Genomic DNA, 16,526 nt, shown 5'->3' with positions numbered 1-16,526 from the left:
ACTTTTCCTTTTGGTTTGGAGAAGATTCGGCTCGAAGGACCAATGTTTGTAGGACGGCGGATCACCGTAGCGAGTATCCAGCGACGAGTGGGTAAATATCCAAATGAAGATGTCAGAGTGGTTCCAATAAATGTATTCCATGTATTTCCGTATATATGTAAATTGTAGGCGCGCGTATATGCACGACGGCAGCTTGTAGCGGGGAGGAAAAACGTAGCTGATTCTTACATGCTACATGCTAAGACTGGTGAGCGACGTGCGGATCGTGAGAGCGCGCAGAACCGGGAGAGCGAGAGCCAGGCAGAGGGTGATGTACCGGGTACTGGGTACCGCGTTCAGTTAACAGCCAGTTGTCAACTGAACGCGGTATCCAGCAGCGATAACAGGCTGTTAGCCTGGGGTGTTAACAGCTCGGTTGACCTGTTACAGCTGCTGCCCTGCACAGAAGTCAACATTTATTTTTAATTTATATAATACAAATTGAAAATAAATGTTATGACTTAATTTTTATATACAAAATCATATCATATAAACTAATTTTATTAATTCAAAAATTTTTTTTAATTAATCCAAAAAATAATTCTTTTTTCCCTAATTTTTTTTATAAAAATTATAATCGTTACGGTTCCTGTCAGAAAAAAAATTCAGCAATAATAAAAACTTATAAGAAAATTATATAAAGTTCCTGCATGAACATACAAATTTAGGACATATGGTTGTCCAAAAAATATGGAAAACATTATTTGCCCCATTAGATATTTATAAAATAATTCATAGTCATAAAATAATCCAGTCTAACGACATAGCTATGTGTAAATTTTGATCCTTCTGCAAAGAAATTAAAAGCAATAATTTTAATATATGTTACAGAGATCTTTATTAATTTTTCGTTTCTTATATTATGGTTTGATAGCTTTTGGGGTTTCTTTTTGTCAGGATACAAAGTTGATATACGATTGTTTAAGTTATAGGAAAATAAAGAATAATATTATCCATGATTACGATTCCATTTAAAACTGACAAGTCGACAATTTTAAAAAGAGACTAGAATTCATTTTAGTCTGGTAAAATCCAATTTTTTGTCGCCCTATTGCATCTACCAAATCACTAGTATCAATACCGAAAAAATGATTTTATTGCCGATGCTGATAATTTTTCTTTATGTTATTCGCATTGAGGCCATTTTCGTTCAGCCGTTGCCTACGAAACTTTGAATGCATATGCTCACAAGTGTCGGCACGGCGCAGTACGTCCGCGTAAGACAGATCCAGTTTCTTAAGCTTGTGTAGTTCTTGTGAAACAGTATTATGATAAAACTCAATGCCGTTTAACTCTATAACACGACCACTAGCAGATTGAGATTTGTTAATATTTCGGTTATAAATTACCACTTGGGAACCATTCCAATTGTTACACAAATCTGATGTACGTTTACGAACATCGCGCCCAATGCCTCGCAAATCCGTATTGAATGTTTCAAAAGATTTTGGCATATAGTTCACATTACCACAATAGTCACCATTATTGGAACTTCGCTTATCTATGTCATCCCATAATTGTCGCTCAAAACGATCTCCAAATGTCGACAGATTTCTATGCTTACGGCGGTTTTTTTTTTTTATTCCTACGCCCACAGTTAAATATTCTAATGGTTCTCGCTTAATTGGAGTAAGAATACGTCCATTTTCCTCAATGGGCTTAATTTTGGTTTCACATACAGATTTTTTTAGCTTGTACATATTAAGCTGCGCACTAGGTGCTTCTTTGATCATTGGTGAATTGTTTTGATTACTTCTGAAATCATTTATATGCTTTTTAGCTGTCTTGCGTTCTATTTTTGTGATACACTCTGAAATGGCTAGAGAATGGTTAGATGTAACGGATGACGCTATGCTTTGAGTTTCATCAATAAATTGCTCCAGTTGTTGTTCGATCACAGGGGTTACTGTAGATACTATCGTGGTTTTTGATGTCACTCGATTTACAATATGAGACTCGTCTTCTAACAATGGCAATTTTTCGTCTACTTCATTATTCTGTGCGGCTTTTTTAAGCACTCCAAATATCTCTTTAAACAGTTCTCTGTACTCAGGGCGGTGCCGAAAGTGGGAGTCTATCGGACTAACATCGTCGTAAATACTAAATTTACAGTCCTTTCCATCACTAATTGAGCATAAAAAGTATCCTGGGTGCTCATCAGTTTGCGTGTACTTATTACTTGTGTCATCTGAAAACCCTGATGACGAAGTTTCAACCTCTGAGAACTCAGTTTGAGTCTGTCCCAGTGCACTATTCGACATCACAACAGCTTGTTTTGATTTATCAACAACTACTTCAACTTTTTTGTTGGCATCTATTCCTACAGATTCCAGGTGCATAATATTTGGACTAAATTTGTTTGCCTTGTCATTGTTTATGTCGGTAACCCAATTGTTCATGGAGGCAATTGAAGTCCTCTGGACCTCAACTAAAGCCTCATACTTCTCGACCAAGTCACGATAAGGATTTGAGTTATCTATGGTTTTTAGATTAAGTGAGTGCCGAAAACGTTCCTAAAAATATACATAAATAAAATATGTTTATAAAAACTCAAAACACAAATATTTTTATTGTAAGTTCTCAGTATCTATTTTACAATACAGTATATATGTATAATGACGGATATTTCAAGTCACAGACCAAACGGATATGGGACATGAAATTCTGGGTACAGAATTTATTATTAACGCAAGCGTGTTAGCGGTCAAAGGTTGTATAGTGTTTGAAAATAGATCGTTGGATCGATCGTGTGATAATTGCACGAAAACGAATTGAAACCTTTTTTCTTTCTTAATTTTAATTCAAACTGACTATATTTTTAGTAAACTTGTATCGATTAATTATGACTTAAAATAAATAACAATGTTTGACCGAGCTTATAGTCATTAAAAATTAAAATTTTTTTAAAGTTAAAACAGCCCCAAAACAAATTAAGTGCGAATGTTCGGGGATCACTGCCGGGGCTGACCGTTCATCTTCTCTGCATTTCAAGGGATGAACATGGAAAAAATGTAAAAAAAAAAAATTTAAAAAAAAAAGAAAACGAGATTGTCAACACTAAGCAATCCGAGGGCCTAGCCCAACCAGCTCTGCAGCAGGCAAAACCTGCAAGATGAAAGGCGCCTAGGGGGTCCCAAACCTGGATTGGGTGGTAAGGCAACTCCCGAAGCTGCCACCTTGGAGAGGCAGCTTAGTAACATTAGGCTTCCCGAACTTTTGGTAAAGCGGAGGGGGATGACTTGCCATCGACAAGCGCCCAAACCAAACGCCACACTTACGCCGAAGAGAGGAGTGCAGGGCACATACTCCGTCGGCAACATGCGAGCACAGAAGTAAGCCTATAAGCCGACTGGCTGAAGAAGATGGAGTGGGCTTTGGCAGTGCTACCAGACTTCACCCTGCAGCAGAAAAACGTGGCTTCTTAAACAAAAAGGCAGCGCTCAAAAGAGACGCCAGGACCTGCAAAGCTCTCCAGAGTACTGCCCAACGTCTCCTTTGCACAGATTGCCAAGGAGAGGACGCTGATCGGCTTCCTCGACAAAGGCAGCGTGGAGGTGAAGATACCCAGGAGCCAGTGGAAGTGGGTGGAAGCGGTATTGGCGGACCGCTGCTTCTAGCTCCTCGAAAAAGACCCCAGAACCCCACCAGTCTGCAAAGACATGGGATGGTTGGGCGAAGCTCGTTGCAGTGGACTGGAGCGAGGTGCCCAGTAGACCGAGGACGAGACTATGGGTGCCAACTACCTTCAAGGAGCCTATGCGCATCCTTATAATGTTGGAGAGATACAACCCGAACTTTCTGACCACCGACTGGAAAGTAATTGAGGAAGGTGTAGAGCTATGAAGATGTCCCCGAGACTATTTCAAATCAATCTCCACCACTGTTAGTACTTAAATATCTTTCTGCTCCATAATTTTACAAATTTCGACAACACGACGGCGGACCTAGAGCTCCGAGGAAAGCTTGCCAGCGATAGCAACATTTCGGACATATGCTGCGACGCCAACGCTCGGTGTGGTGAGCTGGAGCTCGGACACAAACGTAGGGCGAGAGTCACTCTTTAGCTATATCTTAAACTCTAATCTAATGATTTGCAATCGGGGTAACGACCCTATTTAAAAATCGATAGGAATTTATTGACCTCATCTTAGTGTCCCACAAACTGTTTGACACAAACTGTTGTCAAGAGTTGGAAAGTGCTAGAGGACCATTCCTTCTCCGACCCCAGGTACATCGAGAACCTCTCGAGAACCCAAAACCTACTGACTATAACCCCAGGAAAGACAACTGGGAAAAATATAGTACAGCCCTGGAAAAACTACTCCCCTCTAAAGTACCAACATGCCCGGACACAGAGGACGACTTGAATTGTCTAGTGAACACGTTCACGGAAGCATTCAACAAAGCCTTCACAGCAGCATGCCCCAAAACAAACCTGGGGGTAAAAAGAAACCCCCCCTGGTGGTCAAAACAAATAGATATCCTACGCAAAAACTGCAGGATTTTCTTCAACAGAGCCAAAAGCGATAAGCGGGACCTAATGACCGCAGAGCCCGCTCGACTGTCAGAATGGACAGAATCATGCGGACTAGGAGTAAGTCCCACGAAAACGGAACTCACAAATAAATACAAGGTCCTACTCCTCAACCCCCAATATAAAATGAATGAACGTGAAAGATAGATTGAAAAAGACTTAAAATAGATCATTAACCCAAGAATAGTCCAATAGATATATCTAGCAACAGTTAGACCAATACTACTTTACGGAGTTACAGTGTGGTGACCAGCCCTTTTAAAAATTACGATACCAAACAACTGGGCAAAGTTCAGCGAACTGCCGCCTTATGAATCTTTGCACCACTCCAAATGATGCGCTTAATGCCATCTCATGACTCCAAACCTTGACCTTGAATGGCTCGAGGGACTACAAGGCCCAGATTGGGTCATAAACATCTTCACAGATGGATCGAAGCTGAAGCAGCTGGACATACGGCACTTCTTCAGGCTCCCTGACCACTGTAGTGCCTTCCAAGCGGAGGTCATATCTTTCAAGGATGCTCTAAACTGCCTTCATGATATTTCCGGCAACTCGTATAAACATTAAGCAGCAATCAAATCGCTAACTGCGATTTCTTTTAACTCGGCCTGTTGTGAAATCCTCGATACGAAATTTCAATATTGAGCAGAAATGCTCTGGGGAATCTTTTAATGATTTACCACACGATATAGACGATTCGAGATTTTATTCATTTTTGGACTTCAATCAAAATTAAAACCCTAATATGCCACTTCGGCCCCTTGCTGAATGTTCAAACATAAACATATTATTGTAAACATTTACTCATGTATCCTGATCTCTAAAGAAATCACATTAAGTAGATAAATAATGACTTTTCGGGTGTAAACAAAGGTCTGTAAGCCATTAAAAGATACTACAACAAAACACAAGTGAAGAACACACTTAACCAATGCATTCCTAAAATAACACTAATGTAAGCATGCACCCGCAATAGACACCCGCAGTAAAATGTCCCCTTTGCGTAGGTCTAACGAATTATAGAATACGAAATTGTACCTCCTACCTCATTGTCAAATCACATATAAAGATCTGATTTTAAGAATACAATTTAGTTTGAATTTACAACTCAGCTGGCAAATGTCTAGACTTTTCTTTTAAGGTCTTAACATTTTGGTCCTTCGAGACTCTCGGTTGTTTCCCCCGGTTATTTCGAGGCCGAAACATTGAAAGAAAAAATATATAATCCGAAACATCCGAAAGTTCTTAAAAAAAAAATACAAGTGGCAAAATAACTGTGATTGTGAAAAAATAAATAAATAAATTGGTTTGTGTCTGCCCAATGTGCCAGCGACAATAACTGCAGCGTCCCCAGCAGCAGCGACAATAGCTGCGGCGACATCAGCAGCATCGACACCAGCAGCATCGACATCAGCAGCAGTGACAATAGCTGCAGCGACATCAGCAGCATCGACAATAGCAGCAGTGACAGCGACTTTAGCGGCAGCAGTGACAACAACAGCAGAAGCAGAATTCATCAGCTAAGTCTCATATCTCAAATTGTTGTTAAGCCAAATTAGTAACAAATTAAAGTAAGATGTTATCGGAACAAATAATTAAGCTATTAGAGGCTCAATCCGCGATATCAAGGGAGATTAAAAAGATTGAAGCTGGTCATTTGACCAGCGATGTAATCCAAAGGTTAGGAGACCTTAAGAACAAAGTTACAGGCAATAATTCTGCACTGTTAGCATATGGAGTAGTCAATCATGACTACTGTAAGAGACAGCTGTACGAAAAAATGATTAAAAATATAAAGGAAATACATAAAAAGTATGTAGAGTCAAAAAATAATGAAACCCTAACGAAAGGGAAGGTAGATATAACAAAGTTACAATCAGTGGAGACTGGAAATTTGTAGGAAGACATAGAGCCCAAAATTGACAATAGCATAGAAAAAGTATCTGAGGGAATCGACAGAATAGTGGAATACCTGAAGACGTATTTAGAGCAAACCATGCAGAGGTTTGATCAGGCTAAACTGGGAGAGTGTACAATGAGAAAGGAAAAAATTTAGTTCCTCAGTAAAACTGAGCTTAAAAATTGAGTTTTATCATAGCTATGAAACAAACGACAGCTTCAACGAGCAGATCGGCGAGTTGGACTTTGATATTCAAAGCATGTTAAGCAACCTAGACGTTAGGATGCAAATCGTAGCTGAGGGAAACAGCATGGATACTAAAGGGGCAACGATAAAAAAAGAAGATATCGATTTGCCTGATCTTCCGAAAGTGGAAGTACGCACATTCTCGGGCGAAGGAAAAGTGTGGGACGGCTTTTCACAAATATTTTGTGAAATAATTCATAACAGAGATAGTCTAAGTACATCTCTAAAATTCAATTATTTGAAAATCGCGATAAAGGGTGAGGCACGGAGTGTGGTAGGTTATAACTGGGTCGTTGGAGAATTATAATGCCGCTTGGGAATTGCTGACCAAGCGGTATGAAAATAAACGAAAAATTTTTTCGGATCAGCTGAATCGTTTACTAGACTTACGAATGCTAGATCACGATTCAGCGAAACATATTAAATGGTTTTCTGATTCTATAAATGAGTCAATTCATTTAATCAAATTAAAGTCACAATTAACAGAAGAAGTTGATGTGAATTTCGCGCACATAGTGTTGAAAAAATTCAACAAAGATATCTTACAATTATATGAAAGTCATATGAAAAGGACAAAAGAGATCCAAGCATTGCCAGATGTAATGGAATTTTTAGAACAACGGTAAACTTCTCTTTACACGTCGCAGGATAAAGAGTGGAAACCATTAAAAAAGGTAGTGCAATATGGTAAAATAAAAGAAAATTGTCCGCATAATTAACTGCTATAAGTTTAAGGGAATGAGTCTGATAGATAGAGGCCAGTTTATTAAAAAACAGCGCCTTTGCACAAAATGCTGTAGGCATGATATGTATAAGAAATGCTTATCTGAAATTTTATGTGGGATTTGTAAAAAACCTCATCATACGATGCTCCATATTCCCTACGAAAAGAGGGAAAATGTTAACACTTGCTTGACAAAAGAACAAGCGTTCTTAGCCACAGCACTTATAAAAGTAAGGTTAAGGAATGGTGGCTATCAAAACCTTAGAGCTCTCATTGATTGTGGGTCGCAATGTTCCAATATTTTTAGAAGAACCTGGGCAAATATTAAACTTAGTACGAACGAGGTGGAACGTTGTGAGTTGCTGCGGACACCGCAACTCTACAGTTATACCCGATACTTAGTCAGTATGGCTCTCCTCCGGCAGACGCCGCTAATATTGAACGACACGACAAAGAGTGCGTGCGAGAGAGACAGAAAATCAGTCTGAGCGTGACGTCGGGCGCTGCGTAGCCAGTGCAAATTGATTTGTTCCTTTTCAGGAACATCAGATTCAGCAATCTAAAGAATGAAATTGTTTTCTTGATTCTGGCTATAATCATTATACGATCTGGTTCAGATTTAGCACTGTAGAAGATATGGTCATCCTCACCGATTCTGCGTTTTTGGTTTTATCGTATCTTTAAAAATGTGGATGCCACAGATTTTCGTCCTTTGTGGGGGCGGAAGTGGGCGGGGCGAAGTTTTGAAATATTTTTGTAGCAGTGACATATCACAGAAGTCTGGATCCAAAACATCGTTGCTCTAGCTCTTATAGTCTTTGAGCACTAGGCGCTGAAGGGGACGGACGGACGGATGGACGGACGGACGGACGGACGGACGGACGGACGGACGGACAGACGGACAGACAGACAGGGCTCAATCGACTCGGCTATTGATGCTGATCAAGAATATATATACTTTATGGGGTCGGAAACGATTCCTTCTGGACGTTACACACATCCACTTTTACCACAAATCTAATATACCCCAATACTCATTTTGAGTATCGGGTATAAAAAGAGCGAACACCGAGGTAAGTGGAGTGTCATCTACAGACTCTTGCACTTCAAAGTACAAAGTTACTTTATCGGTAAAAACTCGTGATTATAATAAAGGTCCTCTAAATATTGAAGCAATTATTCTTCCGAAACTGATGAAAGCTTTAAAGTCTTTCAATATTGACAAAACTAAGTGGCAAGAATATGTGTTGGCAGACCCTAACTTTAACAAACCAAGTAGTATAGATGTAATAATTGGGATAGATTTGTATACCCATATTTTAAAAGACGGAGTAGTAAAAATAGACGGACTACTTGGACAAAATACAGAATTCGGATGGATTATATCCGGTTGCACCAAATCAAAAGGTGATAAATTTATTGTGGCGACAACAATTGAAATTGGGGACTTAGAACGGTTCTGGGAATTGGAAAGTGAAAAGAATGATGTAGAAAAAGATGTGTTCGAGGAGCATTTCTTGGAAACAACAAGAACAGATGAGAATGGCAGGTATGTGGTTAAAATACCATTTAAAAAAGAAAAGGATCTGGGAGATTCAAAACCACAAGCTTTAGCGTGATTTTACAGTTTAGAAAGAAAGCTCAGCAATAATAAAACATTAAAAGAAAATTATGTAAAGTGTTATGCATGAATATAAAAACTTAGGACATATGGTAGAGTCCAAAGAAGATGGGAAATATTATTTGCCCCATCAAGGAGTCATAAGAGATTCCAGTCTAACGACAAAGCTGAGAGTGGTTCTCGATGCTTCAGCAAAAACCACAAACAATAAAAGTTTAAATGATATCATGTGGGTTGGACCAAGAGTCCAAAAAGATATCTTCGATATTATGGTGAAATGGCGTAAATGGCCATTTGTAATATCTGCGGACATTGAAAAAATGTACCGGCAAATTAATGTTGATAAAGACGATCAACAATATTTGCATATAATTTGGAGGGATAATCCAAACGAAAAGTTAAAAGATTATAAACTTACAACCGTTACGTGCGGTACAGCTTCAGCACCCTACTTAGCAACTAGCGTGCTTGTTGCGATAGCGGATAATTGCAAAAATCAAGCAATTAGGGAAATCATAAAGAATGATTTTTATATGGACGACTTGATGACAGGTGCCGACTAGATACTGGATGCTAAAAAGCATGCAAAAGAAGTTACCCGGAAGGGTTCCAATGGCAACCGGTTAAAGACGAGTTTAGGTTCGATTTCCATTATGAATCAATTAAGAAAAATAACAAGAGAATAGTATTATCTACCTTAGACAAGATGTATGACCCCTTAGGCTGGTTGTCTCCAGTGACACTTGTCGGAAAATTGTTTATTCAAAAACAGACAACAATTGGGATAAAGAATTATCAGAACAGGATACTCGGGAATGGAATTGGTTTAAAAATAGTTTAACAGAGTTGGAGAGCATTCGGATACCAAGATGGCTAAATTCTCAGCACAATAAGTCGATGCAAATTCATGGGTTGCCGATGCATCCGAAAAGGCTTATGCTGCCGTAGTGTATGCCAAGGTAGATAGTTCTACAATTATAATAGCCAGCAAAAGGAAAGTTAATCCAAAGAAGAATCGGAAAACTATTCCAAAATTAGAACTTTGTGCAGCACATCTTCTGGAAAAAATTAATTCAACGGGTGAAAATAGCGGTTGGAAGTAATGTAGAGTGTTATGCCTGGAGTGATTCTACTATTACTCTAGCCTGGATAAGGAATGGAGACAATAAAGACAAATTTATCAGGCGTCGAACTGACAAAGTAACAAAAATCAAAGAAATTAAATGGGGACACGTTAGAACTGAAGACAATCCAGCTGATGTAACATCAAGGGATAATTATACGATCTGGTTCAGATTTTGCACTCTAGAAGATATAGCCATCCTCTACGATTCTGCGTTTTTAGTTTTCTCGTATCTTTGAATTTGTGGATGCCACAGATTTTCGCCCTTTGTGGGGGCTGATGGGGGCGGGGCAAAGTTTTGAAATATACTTGTAGCAGTGACATATCACAGAAGTCCGGATATAAAACGTCGTTGCTCTAGCTTTTATAGTCTTTGAGCACTGGGCGCTGATAGGGACGGACAGACGGACGGTCGGACAGACGGACAGACAGACAGGGCTCAATCGACTCGGCTATTGATGCTGATCAAGAATATATGTACTTTGTATATGCACATATGTATATGCACATACTCCGTCGGCAACATGCGAGCACAGAAGTAAGCCTATAAGCCGACTGGCTGAAGAAGATGGAGTGGGCTTTGGCAGTGCTACCAGACTTCACCCTGCAGCAGAAAAACGTGGCTTCTTAAACAAAAAGGCAGCGCTCAAAAGAGACGCCAGGACCTGCAAAGCTCTCCAGAGTACTGCCCAACGTCTCCTTTGCACAGATTGCCAAGGAGAGGACGCTGATCGGCTTCCTCGACAAAGGCAGCGTGGAGGTGAAGATACCCAGGAGCCAGTGGAAGTGGGTGGAAGCGGTATTGGCGGACCGCTGCTTCTAGCTCCTCGAAAAAGACCCCAGAACCCCACCAGTCTGCAAAGACATGGGATGGTTGGGCGAAGCTCGTTGCAGTGGACTGGAGCGAGGTGCCCAGTATACCGAGGACGAGACTATGAGTGCCAGCTGAAGGAGCCTATGCGCATCCTTATAATGTTGGAGAGATACAACCCGAGCTTTCTGACCACCGACTGGAAAGTAATTGAGGAAGGTGTAGAGCTATGAAGATGTCCCCGAGACTATTTCAAATCAATCTCCACCACTGTTAGTACTTAAATATCTTTCTGCTCCATAATTTTACAAATTTCGACAACACGACGGCGGACCTAGAGCTCCGAGGAAAGCTTGCCAGCGATAGCAACATTTCGGACATATGCTGCGACGCCAACGCTCGGTGTGGTGAGCTGGAGCTCGGACACAAACGTAGGGCGAGAGTCACTCTTTAGCTATATCTTAAACTCTAATCTAATGATTTGCAATCGGGGTAACGACCCTAATAAAAAATCGATAGGAAGTTATTGACCTCATCTTAGTGTCCCACAAACTGTTTGACACAAACTGTTGTCAAGAGTTGGAAAGTGCTAGACGACCATTCCTTCTCCGACCCCAGGTACATCGAGAACCTCTCAAGAACAAACTGCAGGACTTTCTTCAACAGAGCCAAAAGCGATAAGCGGGACCTAATGACCGCAGAGCCCGCTCGACTGTCAGAATGGACAGAATCATGCGGACTAGGAGTAAGTCCCACGAAAACGGAACTCACAAATAAATACAAGGTCCTACTCCTCAACCCCCAATATAAAATGAATGAACGTGAAAGATAGATTGAAAAAGACTTAAAATAGATCATTAACCCAAGAATAGTCCAATAGATATATCTAGCAACAGTTAGACCAATACTACTTTACGGAGTTACAGTGTGGTGACCAGCCCTTTTAAAAATTACGATACCAAACAACTGGGCAAAGTTCAGCGAACTGCCGCCTTATGAATCTTTGCACCACTCCAAATGATGCGCTTAATGCCATCTCATGACTCCAAACCTTGACCTTGAATGGCTCGAGGGACTACAAGGCCCAGATTGGGTCATAAACATCTTCACAGATGGATCGAAGCTGAAGCAGCTGGACATACGGCACTTCTTCAGGCTCCCTGACCACTGTAGTGCCTTCCAAGCGGAGGTCATATCTTTCAAGGATGCTCTAAACTGCCTTCATGATATTTCCGGCAACTCGTATAAACATTAAGCAGCAATCAAATCGCTAACTGCGATTTCTTTTAACTCGGCCTGTTGTGAAATCCTCGATACGAAATTTCAATATTGAGCAGAAATGCTCTGGGGAATCTTTTAATGATTTACCACACGATATAGACGATTCGAGATTTTATTCATTTTTGGACTTCAATCAAAATTAAAACCCTAATATGCCACTTCGGCCCCTTGCTGAATGTTCAAACATAAACATATTATTGTAAACATTTACTCATGTATCCTGATCTCTAAAGAAATCACATTAAGTAGATAAATAATGACTTTTCGGGTGTAAACAAAGGTCTGTAAGCCATTAAAAGATACTACAACAAAACACAAGTGAAGAACACACTTAACCAATGCATTCCTAAAATAACACTAATGTAAGCATGCACCCGCAATAGACACCCGCAGTAAAATGTCCCCTTTGCGTAGGTCTAACGAATTATAGAATACGAAATTGTACCTCCTACCTCATTGTCAAATCACATATAAGGATCTGATTTTAAGAATAAAATTTAGTTTGAATTTACAGCTCAGCTCGCAAATGTCTAGACTTTTCTTTTAAGGTCTTAACATTTTGGTCCTTCGAGACTCTCGGTTGTTTCCCCCGGTTATTTCGAGGCCGAAACATTGAAAGAAAAAATATATAATCCGAAACATCCGAAAGTTCTTAAAAAAAAAATACAAGTGGCAAAATAACTGTGATTGTGAAAAAATAAATAAATAAATTGGTTTGTGTCTGCCCAATGTGCCAGCGACAATAACTGCAGCGTCCCCAGCAGCAGCGACAATAGCTGCGGCGACATCAGCAGCATCGACACCAGCAGCATCGACATCAGCAGCAGTGACAATAGCTGCAGCGACATCAGCAGCATCGACAATAGCAGCAGTGACAGCGACTTTAGCGGCAGCAGTGACAACAACAGCAGAAGCAGAATTCATCAGCTAAGTCTCATATCTCAAATTGTTGTTAAGCCAAATTAGTAACAAATTAAAGTAAGATGTTATCGGAACAAATAATTAAGCTATTAGAGGCTCAATCCGCGATATCAAGGGAGATTAAAAAGATTGAAGCTGGTCATTTGACCAGCGATGTAATCCAAAGGTTAGGAGACCTTAAGAACAAAGTTACAGGCAATAATTCTGCACTGTTAGCATATGGAGTAGTCAATCATGACTACTGTAAGAGACAGCTGTACGAAAAAATGATTAAAAATATAAAGGAAATACATAAAAAGTATGTAGAGTCAAAAAATAATGAAACCCTAACGAAAGGGAAGGTAGAAATAACAAAGTTACAATCAGTGGAGACTGGAAATTTGTAGGAAGACATAGAGCCCAAAATTGACAATAGCATAGAAAAAGTATCTGAGGGAATCGACAGAATAGTGGAAAACCTGAAGACGTATTTAGAGCAAACCATGCAGAGGTTTGATCAGGCTAAATTGGGAGAGTGTAGAATGAGAAAGGGGAAAATTGAGTTCCTCAGTAAAAAAACTGAGCATAAAAATTGAGGAGTTTTATCATAGCTATGAAACAAACGTCAGCTTCGACGACCAGATCGGCGATTTGGAATTCGATATTCGAATCATTTTAAGCAACCTAGATGTTAGGATGCAAACAGGGAAACGATTAAAAAGAAGATATCGATTTGCCTGATCTTCCGAAAGTAGAACTACCCATATTCTCGGACGAAGAAAAACAGTGGGACGGCTTTTCACAAATATTTTGTGAATTAATTCATAACAATGATAGTCTGAGCACATCTCTAAAATTAAATTATTTGAAAATCGCAATAAAGGGTGAAGCACGGAGTATGGTAACTTTTAGCCTTTTAACTGGGCCGCTGGAGAATTATAATTATAATGCCGCTTGGGAATTCCTGACCCTAACTTTAAAAAACCAAGTAGGGTAGATGTAATAATTGGGATAGATATTTATACCCATATTTTAAATGACACAGATACAGAATTCGGATGGATTATATCCGATTGCACCAAATCAAAAGGTGATAAATTTATTGTGGCGACAACAATTGAAGTTGGTGACTTAGAACGGTTCTGGGAATTGGAAAGTGAAAAGACGTAGAAGCAGATGTGTGCGAGAAGAATTTATTGGAAACAACAAGAATAGATGAGAATGGTAGGTATTTGGATAAAATACCATTTAAAAAAGAAAAGGATCTGGGAGATTCAAAACCCCAAGCTATAGCGCGATTTTACAGTTTAGAAAAAAAGCTCAGCAATAATAAAACATTAAAAGAGAATTATGTAAAGTTCATGCATGAATATAAAAGCATAGGACATATGGTAGAGTCCAAAGTAGATGGGAAATATTTTCCCCATCGAGGAGTCATAAGATATTTCAGTCTAACGACAAAGCTGAGAGTGGTTTTCGATGCTTCAGCAAAAACCACAAACAATAAAAGTTTAAATGATATTATGTGGGTTGGACCAAGAGTCCAAAAAGATATCTTCGATATTATGGTGAAATGGCGTAAATGGCCATTTGTAATATCTGCGGACATTGAAAAAATGTACCGGCAAATTAATGTTGATAAAGACGATCAACAATATTTGCATATAATTTGGAGGGATAATCCAAACGAAAAGTTAAAAGATTATAAACTTACAACCGTTACGTACGGTACAGCTTCAGCACCCTACTTAGCAACCAGGGTGCTTGTTGCGATAGCGGATAATTGCAATAATCAAGCAATTAGGGAAATCATAAAGAATGATTTTTATATGGACGACTTGATGACAGGTGCCGACTAGATACTGGATGCTAAAAAGCATGCAAAAGAAGTTACCCGGAAGGGTTCCAATGGCAACCGGTTAAAGACGAGTTTAGGTTCGATTTCCATTATGAATCAATTAAGAAAAATAACAAGAGAATAGTATTATCTACCTTAGACAAGATGTATGACCCCTTAGGCTGGTTGTCTCCAGTGACACTTGTCGGAAAATTGTTTATTCAAAAACTTTGGCTAGCAGACAACAATTGGGATAAAGAATTATCAAAACAGGATACTCGGGAATGGAATTGGTTTAAAAATAGTTTAACAGAGTTGGAGAGCATTCGGATACCAAGATGGCTAAATTCTCAGCACAATAAGTCGATGCAAATTCATGGGTTTGCCGATGCATCCGAAAAGGCTTATGCTGCCGTAGTGTATGCCAAGGTAGATAGTTCTACAATTATAATAGCCAGCAAAAGCAAAGTTAATCCAAAGAAGAATCGGAAAACTATTCCAAAATTAGAACTTTGTGCAGCACATCTTCTGAAAAAAATTAATTCAACGGGTGTAAATAGCGGTTGGAAGTAATGTAGAGTGTTATGCCTGGAGTGATTCTACTATTACTCTAGCCTGGATAAGGAATGGAGACAATAAAGACAAATTTATCAGGCGTCGAACTGACAAAGTAACAAAAATCAAAGAAATTAAATGGGGACACGTTAGAACTGAAGACAATCCAGCTGATGTAACATCAAGGGATAATTATACGATCTGGTTCAGGCACTCTAGAAGATATAGCCATCCTCTACGATTCTGCGTTTTTAGTTTTCTCGTATCTTTGAATTTGTGGATGCCACAGATTTTCGCCCTTTGTGGGGGCTGATGGGGGCGGGGCAAAGTTTTGAAATATACTTGTAGCAGTGACATATCACAGAAGTCCGGATATAAAACGTCGTTGCTCTAGCTTTTATAGTCTTTGAGCACTGGGCGCTGATAGGGACGGACAGACGGACGGTCGGACAGACGGACAGACAGACAGGGCTCAATCGACTCGGCTATTGATGCTGATCAAGAATATATATACTTTATGGGGTCGGAAACGATTCCTTCTGGACGTTACACACATCCATTCTCACCACAAATCTAATATACCCCAATACTCATTTTGAGTATCGGGTATAAAAAGGAAACATCCCTTGATTTTAGATAAGTGTCACTTGATGTCTTCAATTATTAAGAATGCACATAAAGAAACATTGCTCGATGGAATTAATCTGATGCGAAACTATATCCAGCGAAAATTTTTGATATTTGGGCTAAAAAATTGCTTAAAGAAAAAACTTAAAGAGTGTGTCACCTGTGCTAGGTATCGACAGAATACTGCAGAACAAATTATGGGAAATCTGCCGAAACACAGAGCTACAATGTCGCACCCGTTTACAAATACAGGGGTAGACTTCGCCGGGCCTTACCACATCCGAAGCTCTAAAAACCGGGGGCAGCAATCCTATAAGGGATATTG

General features: G+C 39.6%; 1 protein-coding gene across 6 annotated transcripts in view; it reads right to left on the bottom strand.

Annotated features, from left to right (window-relative positions):
• Positions 1 to 679: 679 nt before the first annotated feature.
• The window catches only part of LOC117186604 (cerebellar degeneration-related protein 2-like), a 400,431-nt gene continuing 384,584 nt past the window's right edge, over positions 680 to 16,526 (bottom strand). For 3 of the 6 annotated variants that reach the window (XM_033387594.1, XM_033387593.1, XM_033387595.1), the window contains one exon: positions 853 to 2,552. In XM_033387594.1, coding sequence (XP_033243485.1) covers positions 1,134 to 2,552 — 1,419 coding nt within the window. In that variant the 3' untranslated portion in view covers positions 853 to 1,133. Of the gene's footprint in view, positions 829 to 852; positions 2,553 to 2,589; positions 3,020 to 16,526 lie in introns of those variants that run through there. The other 3 variants (XM_033387599.1, XM_033387602.1, XM_033387601.1) reach the window with 3 other exon arrangements.

The sequence above is a fragment of the Drosophila miranda genome, chromosome XR, assembly GCF_003369915.1.
Source record: "Drosophila miranda strain MSH22 chromosome XR, D.miranda_PacBio2.1, whole genome shotgun sequence".
Lineage (NCBI taxonomy): Eukaryota > Metazoa > Arthropoda > Insecta > Diptera > Drosophilidae > Drosophila > Drosophila miranda.
This window is presented reverse-complemented; position numbering and strand designations above follow the sequence as displayed.